Raw genomic sequence first — 12,210 nt, forward strand, 5'->3', positions numbered from 1 at the left:
GAGATGGGCCAGGGGTATTTTAGACAATTGGTGGGACCCAAGAGAGGACTGCTGTGGAAAAGGAATCTCAAGTGCTTATTTTTTTATTCCCTCTTGTGCCACGTCAGGAATCACTAGATTGGAAGAGCTAGGATGAAGATAAAGGGTATAAGTACATCTATACCCTCTTAAATTATGATTCTTTCATTTACACCCTTTCAACCACTATTTCCTTGAATTAATTTAATTGTATACCTTTTCAATCTTCACTCATCTCAAATTCGAAAAATTAATCATGCATGAAATGATAATTGAATCATGGCAGCGATGGTAAATGCATTAACAGTGTCGGGACTTTATAATTATTTAAAAATAATAAATAAATAAGTATTTGATTTAAATTTTCACATACATAAACATTCAAACTCATCTATTGTATAATTGATATTTACTTTAATAATAATTGAAGACTTTTATAAAATTACTATTTACCTGTTCTTTATTTTTTTATTAAAAATAAATTAATTATCAAGTCAATTTTTTTGTGTTAAAAGGATAATTAAGTCATTTTAATGGTTTCATTATCCGAGCTATTTAAAGGGAATAACTGTCATTTAAAGTAATGTAAAAAGTAGTATTTTCCCTCTAGGGTGCACAAAATGAAAATAGTCGTAGTAGAAGGTGTCAGAATGTATTTAAGCCAAAATAACTGCCCATCCAGAGAAAAAGCAGCACCGGAGTGTCTCCTTTATGATAAACCTCATACATTACCCATATAAAAACCCAAACCCCCACCCTTCTCCCCCCCCCCCCCCCCAACAACTCGTCTCTCTTTCTTTCTCTCTCAAATGATCAGAAGAGGTGGGTGATCACTCCACATGTGTGTTCATACAATAATCTGAAAAACTGCAGCTTTTCTCCCTTTGGTGTTTCTCTGTGCTGTAATATAATCACTTTCCATCTCTTCTTTTATTTTCTTTTCTTTAATTCCCTTCTTTTCTGGCTTTCTTGTTTTCACTCCCACCCCTCTCTTCTGGGTCCCCAAGAAAACTTGAACGATGAAGTCTACTCTTCCCCTTCTCTCCCTCTCGCTTCTCTTGCTCACGGCTGCTGTCACAGCTCAGATGCCAGGTTATTTTTTTGGTTCCTTAAAGATTCTTTTTGTTTTCTAATTGTAACTGTTCTTACTTCACTTAATTTAGTGAAGTTTGATGCTTGCTATTTTTTATTTCCTTAATTACAGCTTCTTGTGAAAGAATCCAATAGATCAAGTTTACCCACTTCTTGAATGTCTTGTTTTTTTATATTTGTCGTAATTCTTTGAACAAAAATGGGTTCACTGTGAAGTGTAAGCCACTAATTACATGTTAAAAGGGTAGACCTCTTACATGTTAAAAGGGTAGACCTCTTCTTTGGTGATCTGATAGATGGATGTATTTCGTCCATTAAGAGCAAGAAGTTTCAATACTGGCTGTGATAATTCATTGGATACCTAAATTGAAGTTTCCAATTTTGTATTTATTGGTTAATATCTGGGTTCATTTTCTTGTCTGCTTGATTCCCAAATGATAGAAGGCTTCAACACAATTCCAGTACTACCACTTTACCATTTTTATCTGAAGCCATTAGAGCCCCCAAATTTCTTTTTCTTGCCCAGGCTGGGAGATTAAGAATGGATTCAATGTAAGTGACCATGGTATAGGGTTGCTATTTGTAAGCTTGACCCAATGGGCTGGTTCAAAGTAAATACTGGTTTTTTTAAAGCTTTCCTAAAATTTGAATGCATAAATTTTGAAGTAATAGATGATAATTTTATGATCTTAATTTGATCATGTGAAGCAGGTTTTGTGAGTTTAGATTGTGGTGGCACGGGAAATTTCACTGACGAGCTTGGCCTCAAGTGGACCCCTGATGATCAGCTTAAGTATGGGCAAAGCACTCATATATCTGTAGCAAATGAGACAAGGAAGCAATATCAGACTCTGAGATCCTTCCCTGCAGATAATAGGAAATATTGTTACACTCTCAAAGTCATGAGTAGAACTAGGTACCTTATAAGAGCGACCTTCTTGTATGGTAACTTTGACAAAAGCAATGTTTACCCAAAGTTTGACATCTCCCTGGGGGCAACTCATTGGGCTACAATTGTTATTTCTGATGCCAATACGATAGAGGTCCAGGAGTTGATATTTCTGGCTTTAGATCCTACTGTAAGTGTTTGTTTATCCAATGCTCCAACAGGGCAGCCATTTATTTCTACCCTTGAACTCCGACAATTCAATGGTTCAGTATACATGACCCAGTATGAAAATCAGTACTACCTCAGCTTGTCGGCAAGAATAAATTTTGGTGCAGATAGTGAGGCTCCTGTCAGGTATGCTGCGGGCTATTTGATTATACTTGTTTGGTCTTTCTGATCTCACATTGCTCTAAATGCTCGTGACAATGGGCGACAGAACCTACAAAATGAGAATAGATCAAATTATTCCTGGAAACCTCATAGAACTATTTATCTACGTATACAACACCAATAGGAGGCCTAGTGGAATTCCACTAGGTTGGGTCTGTCATAAAGCATTACATCTTTCATTTTTTTCCCCTTTTTATCCAGGTATCCTGATGATCCATTTGATAGAATATGGGAATCTGACTCTCTCAAGAAAGCAAATTACCTTGTTGACGTTGCCGCTGGAACTGAAAAAGTATCAACCCAGATGCCAATAGATATAGGCAATAGTGAAAGGCCACCCCAGAAAGTGATGCAGACGGCCGTAGTTGGTAGAAGTGGATCGCTAACATACCGCTTGAATCTGGATGGTTTTCCAGGTTCTGGCTGGGCATTTACCTACTTTGCTGAAATTGAAGATTTGGGTCCAACTGATAGAAGAAAATTTAGGCTGGTACTACCAGATATGCCTGATGTTAGCAAACCTGTTGTTAATATTGAAGAAAATGCTCATGGAAAATATCGCTTGTACGAGCCTGGATACGTCAATATTTCTCTCCCATTTGTTTTATCTTTTAGATTTGGGAAAACATCTGATTCTTCCATGGGGCCTCTCCTGAATGCAATGGAGATTAATAAGTATCTCAAGAAAACTGATGGTTCTGCAGACGGTAAGCTTTATATTACTTCTTTGAGGCACGCATGACTGTAACTACATTTCATTCTTAAAGGATGCATGTCTTCTGAGCTGTGGTTTTCTTGATTTTCAAGTGCAGCAACCTCCAATATCTGTATACTTGAGAATTTACTGTCTCATTTTTATTTTTGCAGTATCGATAGTTTCTAGTGTAATCGCACTATATCCATCAGCAGATTGGGCACAAGAAGGTGGTGATCCATGCCTGCCTGTCCCATGGTCCTGGCTTCAGTGTAGCTCAGATCCTCAACCCAAGATAATTAAAATGTAAAGGTTTTGTCGCCTTCTTGATTGTATTTAACTAATTGAGAATGTCTGATGCTTCAGGCCCTTTCATGGTTCCTATTGAGTCTCATAAATTGCACATGTATATACATATATACATATATATATATATATGTCTCTGCTTCAGCTTATTATGCAATACCTTGTTTAATTAGAAAGAACTTTAGCAACTTCCTTTTTTCCTTTGGTACCTACCAGTAAATTGTCTGCAAAGAATTTGACGGGCGGTATCCCTTTGGACTTGACAAGGTTCACTGGCTTAGCTGAGCTGTAAGTCTCAAGATGCATTCTCATTTTGCTAGTTGGCTATAATAACTAGCTTGTCTAGTGCCAATTCAATTAGAGTTCCCTGCATTATGTTATTCATTTGATGAATGCAGGTGGCTCGATGGGAATTCACTGACTGGTTCAATACCTGATTTTTCTGGATGCACGGACTTGAAGATCATGTAAATCCCAATTGTTTTATAGTTTTATGATTTTCATGTTAATTTAAGGACTATCTGATCTTAATTTTGTTTATCATAGACATCTAGAGAACAACCAGTTGACTGGGGAGCTGCCTTCCTCGTTGGTGAAACTGCCAAATCTGAGAGAACTGTAAGTTTTGCTGAAATGCCAATTACTTAAAATGCACATAGCCTGGAAGAATTTGTGACAGCACCATAGCAGATAAATTAAGTATTTTTTTTTGCTAGTATTTGTTCCTCTAGTATGCTGCAGCTAAATGATAACATAACTCACTGCTTTTTAAGTTATATGGACTGGCAACCCACTGCTCTTCCTTGGTCCATATAAGAACAGCAGTAACACATCAAGCCTAGATCCTACTGGGTGGGGTCAGCTACATGAATTTGAGCTCACCTCACCAATCATTTATGTTAAATCTTTTGTAAAACCTTATAACTAATAGTATACCTAAGAGTCTCCCACCAAGGTTTTTCTTAGTCTTCTTCTATCTCTTTTGCTAGTAACTTGTTTCATTCCATCTACTCTCCTTATAGGAGCTTTCATTGATCTTCTTCTCACATTATCAAACCATTTGAATCATATCTCATGCCTCTTATCTTCACTAGGAGTTTCTCTGACCTTATTATGGATATGGCTGCACATCTATCGTAACATCCCCAATTCATGAGGCTCCCAACTTTGCAAGTGTCAAGGGAGGTGTTTTTTCTTCCAGCCTTGCCCTTGCTTTACTAAAAGGCTGCTACCACAACTTGAACTAATGACCTTCCGCCACAAAGGAGCAACCTTTCTATTTCTACCAAGGCTTGCCCTCATCAAACTGACAATTGCTGATGCAAAATAAATTATTTCTACTCCATGTTTGGTTTTCCTTTTCATATTTCAAATAAGTTTTGTATTTCATATGTAGTGGGATGCTCCTAAATGCAAGGTTTTGGTGAGTCAATAAATTTGATGGTTGCAGGTATGTGCAAAATAACAAGTTATCTGGAAAAGTGCCATCGGATCTTCTGAATAAGAATATTGTTTTGAAGTGAGTATCATGTCTTGCTTTATGATGCATTTTCTTTATTACATGGAGCATGTATTGCAGTCCCATTTGTTTCTAAGGTAATATGAAAAGCGTTATAGTTTGAGCTTGGGCACAGACACAATAGCTCTGGCATGAATTTAGGATTGTTGACATGGAGATAGTGTGTAACACCCCAAATATTTTTAGAATATTTGAAGGCTTAAGGAAATAAATTCGAATTTAATTTGGAGAATAATTTTTTGACCAAGTGAATGGGTCAAATGGCTTAAATACACACACACACACATAAAATAATTAAGTATAAAAGAATATATGATAAATAAACAGAATGAAAAAAATAAGAAAGGAAGCCCAGCTGGCTGGATAATGTGCCTGCCTGCTAGGATACCACAAGGAGTGAGGTTCCTTTCCATGAGAGGGACCCTACGGTCCCATGGCCTTCACAGTGAGCGGCTGGCAGCTGCTTGCTGCCCCAAAGGGGATGGCTTGGAAGCCATCCCCCAATGACTCCCTTCTTTTTTCTCTTTTCTCTAATGTGTAAATAGATACATTTCACAAGAAACAATTAGGGGTCCTATAAAATGGGAGATTGGGGGTGGTCTCCAAGCAAGTGTAAGAGAGGAGAAGAAATATTGAAGAATAGAGAAGAAAGGAAAGAAGAGAGAAAACTATTGAAGGGAAGAAGAAGCTTCTATCAAGGTGACTAAGCAGAGGTTGGGAAGTTAGGAAGAGCAAGCAAGACCTTATCCAAAGACATCCCAAGGTGAGGTTCTCCCACCCACAAAATCTCACTTCGTGGATTTTTCATATTGCACGAGAAATTATTTTTGGAAATGTACTATTTTTGGCTTTTCATTTACATCCATGACCATGTATGTCCATGCTATTTTGCTCTACCCCGCTTAGGTTTGAAGAGACGTGGTCAAGGACCTTTCAAGAGACACTTAGAGAGTTAGTTGAAAAAGCTCTTGAAAGCATGCTGACATTGTCACAAGTGGCATCCCAGAGTAGAAACTTGCATTTTCTTTCATTCACACATTTTATATAAATATTTTTTTTTCCTTCTTTTTTTTTTTTGGGGGGGGAAGGGGGTTCCTTAAAAGATTCATCTTCTAACTTAGGTTCATCCCCTGAAATATTCAAACATTCAGAAAAGGTAAGCGATTTGAAGGGAAAAGGAAGTTCTTGAGGCATAGGTTGTGGAAGCTTCATTATTTTTATGGCATGCCATGTTTTGTAGTTGTTATGCGTGTTTTTATGTCATGCACTAGAAGCACATATATGTTTTATTTCGGTAATGTCAGGTGTATCAAGTGTGCCAAACTCGTTATACGAACTAAATTTACTTAAGGTAAGTCATTTTATTTTGGTGGGAATGGACGATTTCTATGTTCATATCTTGAGTTATAGTGACTTGAAAATTTATTCTAAAAGTTTCTAAAGATTTTTGGCTGGGACGCTCAGAAGGTTTTTTTTTTTCCCTTTTGAATTTGGTATTTTGGAATGATTCAAAAATTTGGACTTCTTAATATGAGTTATGAATTAAATTATATTTGATTAGTGAAAATGAGTGTAAAAACAAAGATCCTCTTTTGATAAACTAAACCAAACACTGGAGTTTAGATAGAAAGACGAGGCTAATAGAGGTAAATCTTTCTAAGCGTCGCTTAGGAGAATAATTTCTAGTAAATTTGGGAAAAATAAATAATGAAAATGAAATGTCATCCGAATGAAGATTTTGAAAGCAAGATGTAAATCATAAGGGTTGGTGAAGGACCTTTATGAGAAATGTCTTGGAAAAAAAAAAATCCCCAAATCATGACGCGGAAACACACTCTAAAGAGAAGGGTGTTTCATAGTGAAAGATTTTTTTGTTTAAGAATTGAAACTACAATTATACTGGTTTGGATTAGTTGGGGACAAAAGCACAAGTTGGGGGGCATGTATATGTCCCAGTTGAAGCATAGATAATATCTGTAATTTCGAAGTACATGCAAATATCATATCTAGATTCTTTATATGTTTCTTTTATGTTGCTTTACCTAATTCTTTGACCTGACATCATTAAGATACCTGTCTCTCCCTGTACCAACACCCCCCCCCCCCCCCCCCCGGCGGTCTCTCCCCCCACAAAAAAAAAAAGGAAGAAAGAAAAACTGATGCAACTAAGCTGCCAAAGTCACCCATTTTTTCAATTTGACAGTCAGGTCAATATCGAAATAAATGTCTTTATTAAACTTCAAATAGATCAAGATAGTTGAATTTTGAAAAATAAATAAATTACTGTTCTTCTGCAGACAAAACGATTGAAGCCTCGCCTGATATTCCAGCTTACAAAGTTATATATTTCGAATGTTAGTGAAAGTTATTGAGACTTGTCTAGTCTTGGCTAACTTAACAATGATTTTACCCAAATTATGGTGCTTCCACTTGTATTTTGAAATGGTAACCTGTAATTTTATGCTTATTCTCTTCAGCTACACTGGGAATATTGATCTTCATAAAGGGGCTGGGAGAGGGGGCCACGATAAAATTATTATTGGATCATCAATTGGGGCTGCTGTTCTGCTTATAGCTACTATTGCCTCCTGTCTGTTGATGTACAAAGGAAAGAAGTACAATAAGCAAGGTTAGTGTGAAGAACTATTTGATAATGGGTTTTCACTGAAACAAAAAACTTTAGCTGGCTTGATATGACATTTTGTCATTGTTTCAGACCAGTTTGAACGAACTGGGCCTGCTCCTAGCTTAGGTTCATCTCTGGGTGGTGTTGCCAAAGAAGCTGCCCATTGCTTCACATTATCTGAAATTGAAGATGCCACCAAGAAGTTTCAGAGAAAAGTTGGCTCAGGAGGCTTTGGTGCTGTATATCATGGAACCTTGAAAGATGGAAGGGAGATAGCAGTCAAAGTTTTGAACAGTAATTCCTACCAGGGGAAGCGAGAATTTACAAATGAGGTTTCTTTCCTCTTATTCTACCTCTTAATATGTTGCATTTGTTTTCTTTTTGGGGATCCTTGGTTCACCCTGCTTGCATATTTCCAGGTATACTCATCTTACTTGTTTGTACAACTATGAACAGTAATACCATATCAGTTAACATATATAACGAAGGTAAGCAAAGGATAGAATAATAGAATGAGACCTGCTGGAAGCAACAGTAGAAACGGAAGAAAAAAGAAAGCATATTAATTCATGCAACTATGTTGGTCTCACCTTGAAATGCATTCATTAACTCAGAAAGAGTCAGAACTGATAGCATAAAATTGAAGACAGATTCTTGTTTTTACTGCTAGGTAGTTAAATTGAAGACAGATATTTAGCAGGCATAGACATGCACATGGCATTGGATGGGGTCAAATGGGTTAATAATTCCAATGCTTCTACCTGACTGCGGCTCTGTTGAAAGCTTTTGGCTAATGGTTGCTGCAGCTGTGAAGGGTTGACATGTAACTCAGTTACACTTTTCAAACAACCTATTTAGATGAGTTGCTAATTAACAGTTTAACTAACTGCTAATGCATTATGGAAAATGGTCACAAACCTACATTTGCAAAGTATTGTGTGGTGAGGGCAGCAATCACATTGCTTTACTCTCATCATGATTATTTTGTTCTTGAGAGAATGCAATTATTAGTTGGGAAGTACATAATATTGGTTCTACATGGACTCTTCTATTTTTTCCCGTCTACCCATGTTTCCCAGGTCTGGAAAGCATAAAGTTCTGGAGTATGTGTCTAACTCTCATCCCAGAATTAGATGGTTGGACCTTCTAGTTTATAACAATGCTGGACAAAGAAAAAGGTACTTGCATTTGAGTTTCATATTAATAAAAATTTCTAGGGGGGACATGAATATCCTTTTTCCTTGATTTCATCTAATCTCAAGCTTATATCTAGACAATATGTTGTTGATGTTATACATTATTTACATTATACTTATATATTCACTTTGTATCCACGCAACTGTATCCAACCTTTAGATGGATATCCCGGAGAAGATCAATTTCAAAGAGGTCTGATATCTAGATACACATTCACGTCTGGTTCTCATCCCTTCCTAGTCCTGTTTAGTATATTTTTATCAAAGCTTTTTGCACCATTGATTTAACCTAAACTGCAAGAAAATTTCTTCAAATGTGTGAGGGGAAAAAAAAAAAAGGTTAATATTTCATTTCATGTTTTATTACTACAAGATGGGGCAGGTCGACTGGTGCCATGATAGAGATGTAATGAGAGGACCATCTAGAGCATTGCTGGAAAAGGAACATGGTTCAAATCGAGTTGGTTGGCCATGTAGGAAGATCTTGGCAGGGAGTCTGTAATCAGGGTCCCCCAGGCTACATTTGAGCCACGCAAGGAGATAGAGAGAGGGGTAGCCAAGAACTAGTTGGTGTTTATGTAGCAAGGAATGCAGTGCTACAAAAGCATGGAACCGCACTAAGTCCTTGCTTAAGCCATCTTGAAATGAACAAACTTGGGACGTTTTGGGTCAAGATGATGAAACATTTTCTTGACAATTTTTGTGAAGCTTGGCCCACCCCCATTTTCTTATTAATGTAATTTGATTTGCTTTATCAGTGTGGAAAAAGCCAAATTGATGCTCTATTCCATATGACATAGGTGACTCTTCTTTCAAGGATACATCACAGGAACCTGGTACAATTTCTCGGTTACTGCCAAGAAGAAGGGAAAAGTATGCTTGTTTACGAATTTATGCACAATGGAACCCTCAAAGAGCATCTCCACGGTAAGTTATTTCTTTCTTTCTAAACAGATATAATTATGATTAATCTTTGCACACTGACAGACATATAAACGTATTAGGACGACAAAGCATCAATTGGATCAAACGCCTTGAGATTGCTGAAGATGCCGCAAAAGGTTTGTGGACTAAGGGAGGAAATAACTTTTTAGCTGATCCAGTGCCTAGTTCAATGGAATTAATTGGATTTTTGCACTCTCTTGCCTGTTCAAGGGATCGAGTACCTACATACAGGCTGTACACCATCTATCATCCATCGAGACTTGAAAACCACCAATATCCTTTTGGACAAAAACATGCGTGCAAAGGTTTCAGATTTTGGTCTCTCAAAATTTGCTGTGGAGGGAGCTTCCCATGTCTCAAGCATAGTTCGAGGCACCGTTGGGTATCTAGATCCTGAGTAAGACTCTTCTTTTTACCCACTTCAAGTTTCTTGTCATTTTTGCTTGTTTTACTTTTAAGTTTCAAACATATTCATGCCAACATTCCTAATTTATGGAAATGCCTCGGGATTTCATGGTTGAAATTTTTTAGGCACATAAGATTCTGTTTTTCACAATTCTAAATTGGATCTTTTAATATTAAGCTTACTTGTGTCTGAGTTGTTCCTCCTTGAATCCCAACTCTGCTCTTTCAACCATCAAATTTAAGCATCTTGCTATTGGTTAACGATACCTTGGCTTTCTAGTTAGTTAGGCATATTGCAAGAGAGAGAGGTTGAGGGAAGAACAGATTAGCAGTATTTAAATTGTTTGTCGAGTCAATAGAAAGATAATTGAAGCCAGCTATTTCTGGATCTATACGTTCAAACAAGTAGAGGTGGCAGGCCATAAACAAAGATTGATGATTGGTGAGCTAAAATTCATATAGTTGACACCGCCTGATGGAATTAAGGCTTGATATGTTTCTCGTATATTTAAAAAACATTTTTGTGTTACGTCCAGGTATTATATCTGTCAACAGTTAACCGAGAAGAGTGATGTTTATAGTTTCGGTGTCATCCTTCTTGAGCTGATATCGGGTCACGACGCAATATCTAATGAAAGCTTTGGGTCAGACTGCCGCAACATAGTCCAATGGGTAAGTCAAGTCTACTAGAAATTTGAATGCTTGAACAAATAGTATAGATGCTTCATAACTGTGGCTCACAGATTCATCTTTCCAATAGTCATTGATCCGCGGAGAGTGGTTGTGACAGGCAAAACTCCACATTGAAAGCGGAGACATCGCCGGAATCATTGATACATCGCTGGACGGCGAGTGTGACCTCCAATCGATGTGGAAGATAGCCGAGAAAGCTCTGCTCTGCGTCCAGCCCCATGGAAACGCAAGGCCATCAATGCCAGAAGTTTTAAAAGACATTCAGGATGCCATTTCAATGGAGAAGGAAGCAGATAAGTTAAGAAGGGGCAACTCGGATGAGATCTCGAGGAACTCTGGTCAGTCGCTGTCCCTGAACATGGAACTAGGCGAGAGCCAGCATTACGTGGCGATGGATGAATCGATCGCGCAGCCGACTGCACGGTAGTGTCAGGCTTGTTCATAAACCTGCGCATTTTTCTTGATTCATACTATTCTTTGCAGCTAGGAGTTGCTTGATTTTGGCTGTGGATCTTCACCTAATTGTGCAGACTGTCACTCTGTGTTGTGAGTTGAACTTCAGTATTGAGTCCTCAATGTTCAAAGGAAATCTTCTCATCACCAACCAGTTTTAAGCTCAGATAAGAAGGGTTACTTTAAATAGTCTATACTTTGTGTAATATCGAAAGAGTTAAAATTTATATAACCCACTTCATCGAGTGGAATCGATGCTTGTGATGAGAATGATTTATAGTTATTGATAATGAATTGCTTGATGTGGTCGCTTAGTAGTAAGGTTGTACGGAAGCGATTTTTTCGTTTTTGAAACGTTTTTCGTTCTCGTTTCAGATCTTATTTATACTTATTTAAAAAAAAAAACAATTTTTATATTAGAAACGTTTCTCATTTCTATTTTCGTGTAATTTAGTAGTAGAGTGGTTAAAAAGTATTATTTTATAAATTTGATATTATTTATTAGTTTTTTTTAAGTTTTTGAATGGATTTATCTTATTTATTTATATTAGAGGAAAACAAAAGACTTTTATAACTTTTAGTTTAATTGTAAAATTTAGTGGTGATATTTAATTAGAAGTGATCAACGTTTTGATTAAATTGAAATAACTGAGCTTATTCGGTCGAAATTGGTAATTTGATTTGGTTTTTAAATTTGAGTGTTTCAGTTATTTTAATTTGGTTTAATTTTTTTTATTACAAAAATATAAATAATTGAACTTATTGAAATATTAAAAATGATTGTGGTTTTTTTACACAAAAATTAGGATTTTTATTTTTTTTAATTTATTTAATTTGAGTATTTATTTAGTCAATTTTATTTGATTTAAAAAATAATAATTTATTCAGTTTGGACAATTCGATTCGAAGTAATTGGATGTTGATCTTCTAATTGTAATTGAAAAATGAATAATTATAAAATTTGTTAATTTTTTAATTAAGAAA

The 12,210-nt window shown here is 36.6% G+C and overlaps 1 protein-coding gene across 2 annotated transcripts; it reads left to right on the plus strand.

Annotated features, from left to right (window-relative positions):
• Positions 1-765: 765 nt before the first annotated feature.
• LOC127790037 (probable LRR receptor-like serine/threonine-protein kinase At1g67720) lies at positions 766-11,543 on the plus strand. Of its 2 annotated transcripts, none has more exons than XM_052319278.1 (15): positions 766-1,110; positions 1,822-2,353; positions 2,591-3,096; positions 3,257-3,389; positions 3,606-3,677; positions 3,788-3,856; positions 3,936-4,007; positions 4,840-4,908; positions 7,386-7,537; positions 7,625-7,866; positions 9,531-9,657; positions 9,735-9,791; positions 9,886-10,072; positions 10,617-10,752; positions 10,841-10,989. In XM_052319278.1, the coding sequence occupies exons 1-15, from the start codon at positions 1,038-1,040 to the stop codon at positions 10,865-10,867; spliced, it is 2,454 nt and encodes an 817-aa protein (XP_052175238.1). In that variant the 5' UTR covers positions 766-1,037; the 3' UTR covers positions 10,868-10,989. The 2 variants fall into 2 exon arrangements, with proteins under 2 accessions (XP_052175238.1, XP_052175237.1); XM_052319277.1 differs by having other exon boundaries at positions 767-1,110; positions 10,871-11,543.
• Positions 11,544-12,210: the final 667 nt, after the last annotated feature.

This window comes from Diospyros lotus, chromosome 14, assembly GCF_014633365.1.
Source record: "Diospyros lotus cultivar Yz01 chromosome 14, ASM1463336v1, whole genome shotgun sequence".
Lineage (NCBI taxonomy): Eukaryota > Viridiplantae > Streptophyta > Magnoliopsida > Ericales > Ebenaceae > Diospyros > Diospyros lotus.

Excerpts from the sequence above, each read along its gene's own strand:
- LOC127790037 (XM_052319277.1), top strand. The coding sequence starts at position 1,038 with ATGAAGTCTACTCTTCCCCTTCTCTCCCTCTCGCTTCTCTTGCTCACG. Across the intron at positions 4,909-7,385 it reads AATAAGAATATTGTTTTGAA|CTACACTGGGAATATTGATC; the intron begins GTGAGTATCATG and ends TATTCTCTTCAG. Across the intron at positions 10,073-10,616 it reads GTTGGGTATCTAGATCCTGA|GTATTATATCTGTCAACAGT; the intron begins GTAAGACTCTTC and ends TGTTACGTCCAG.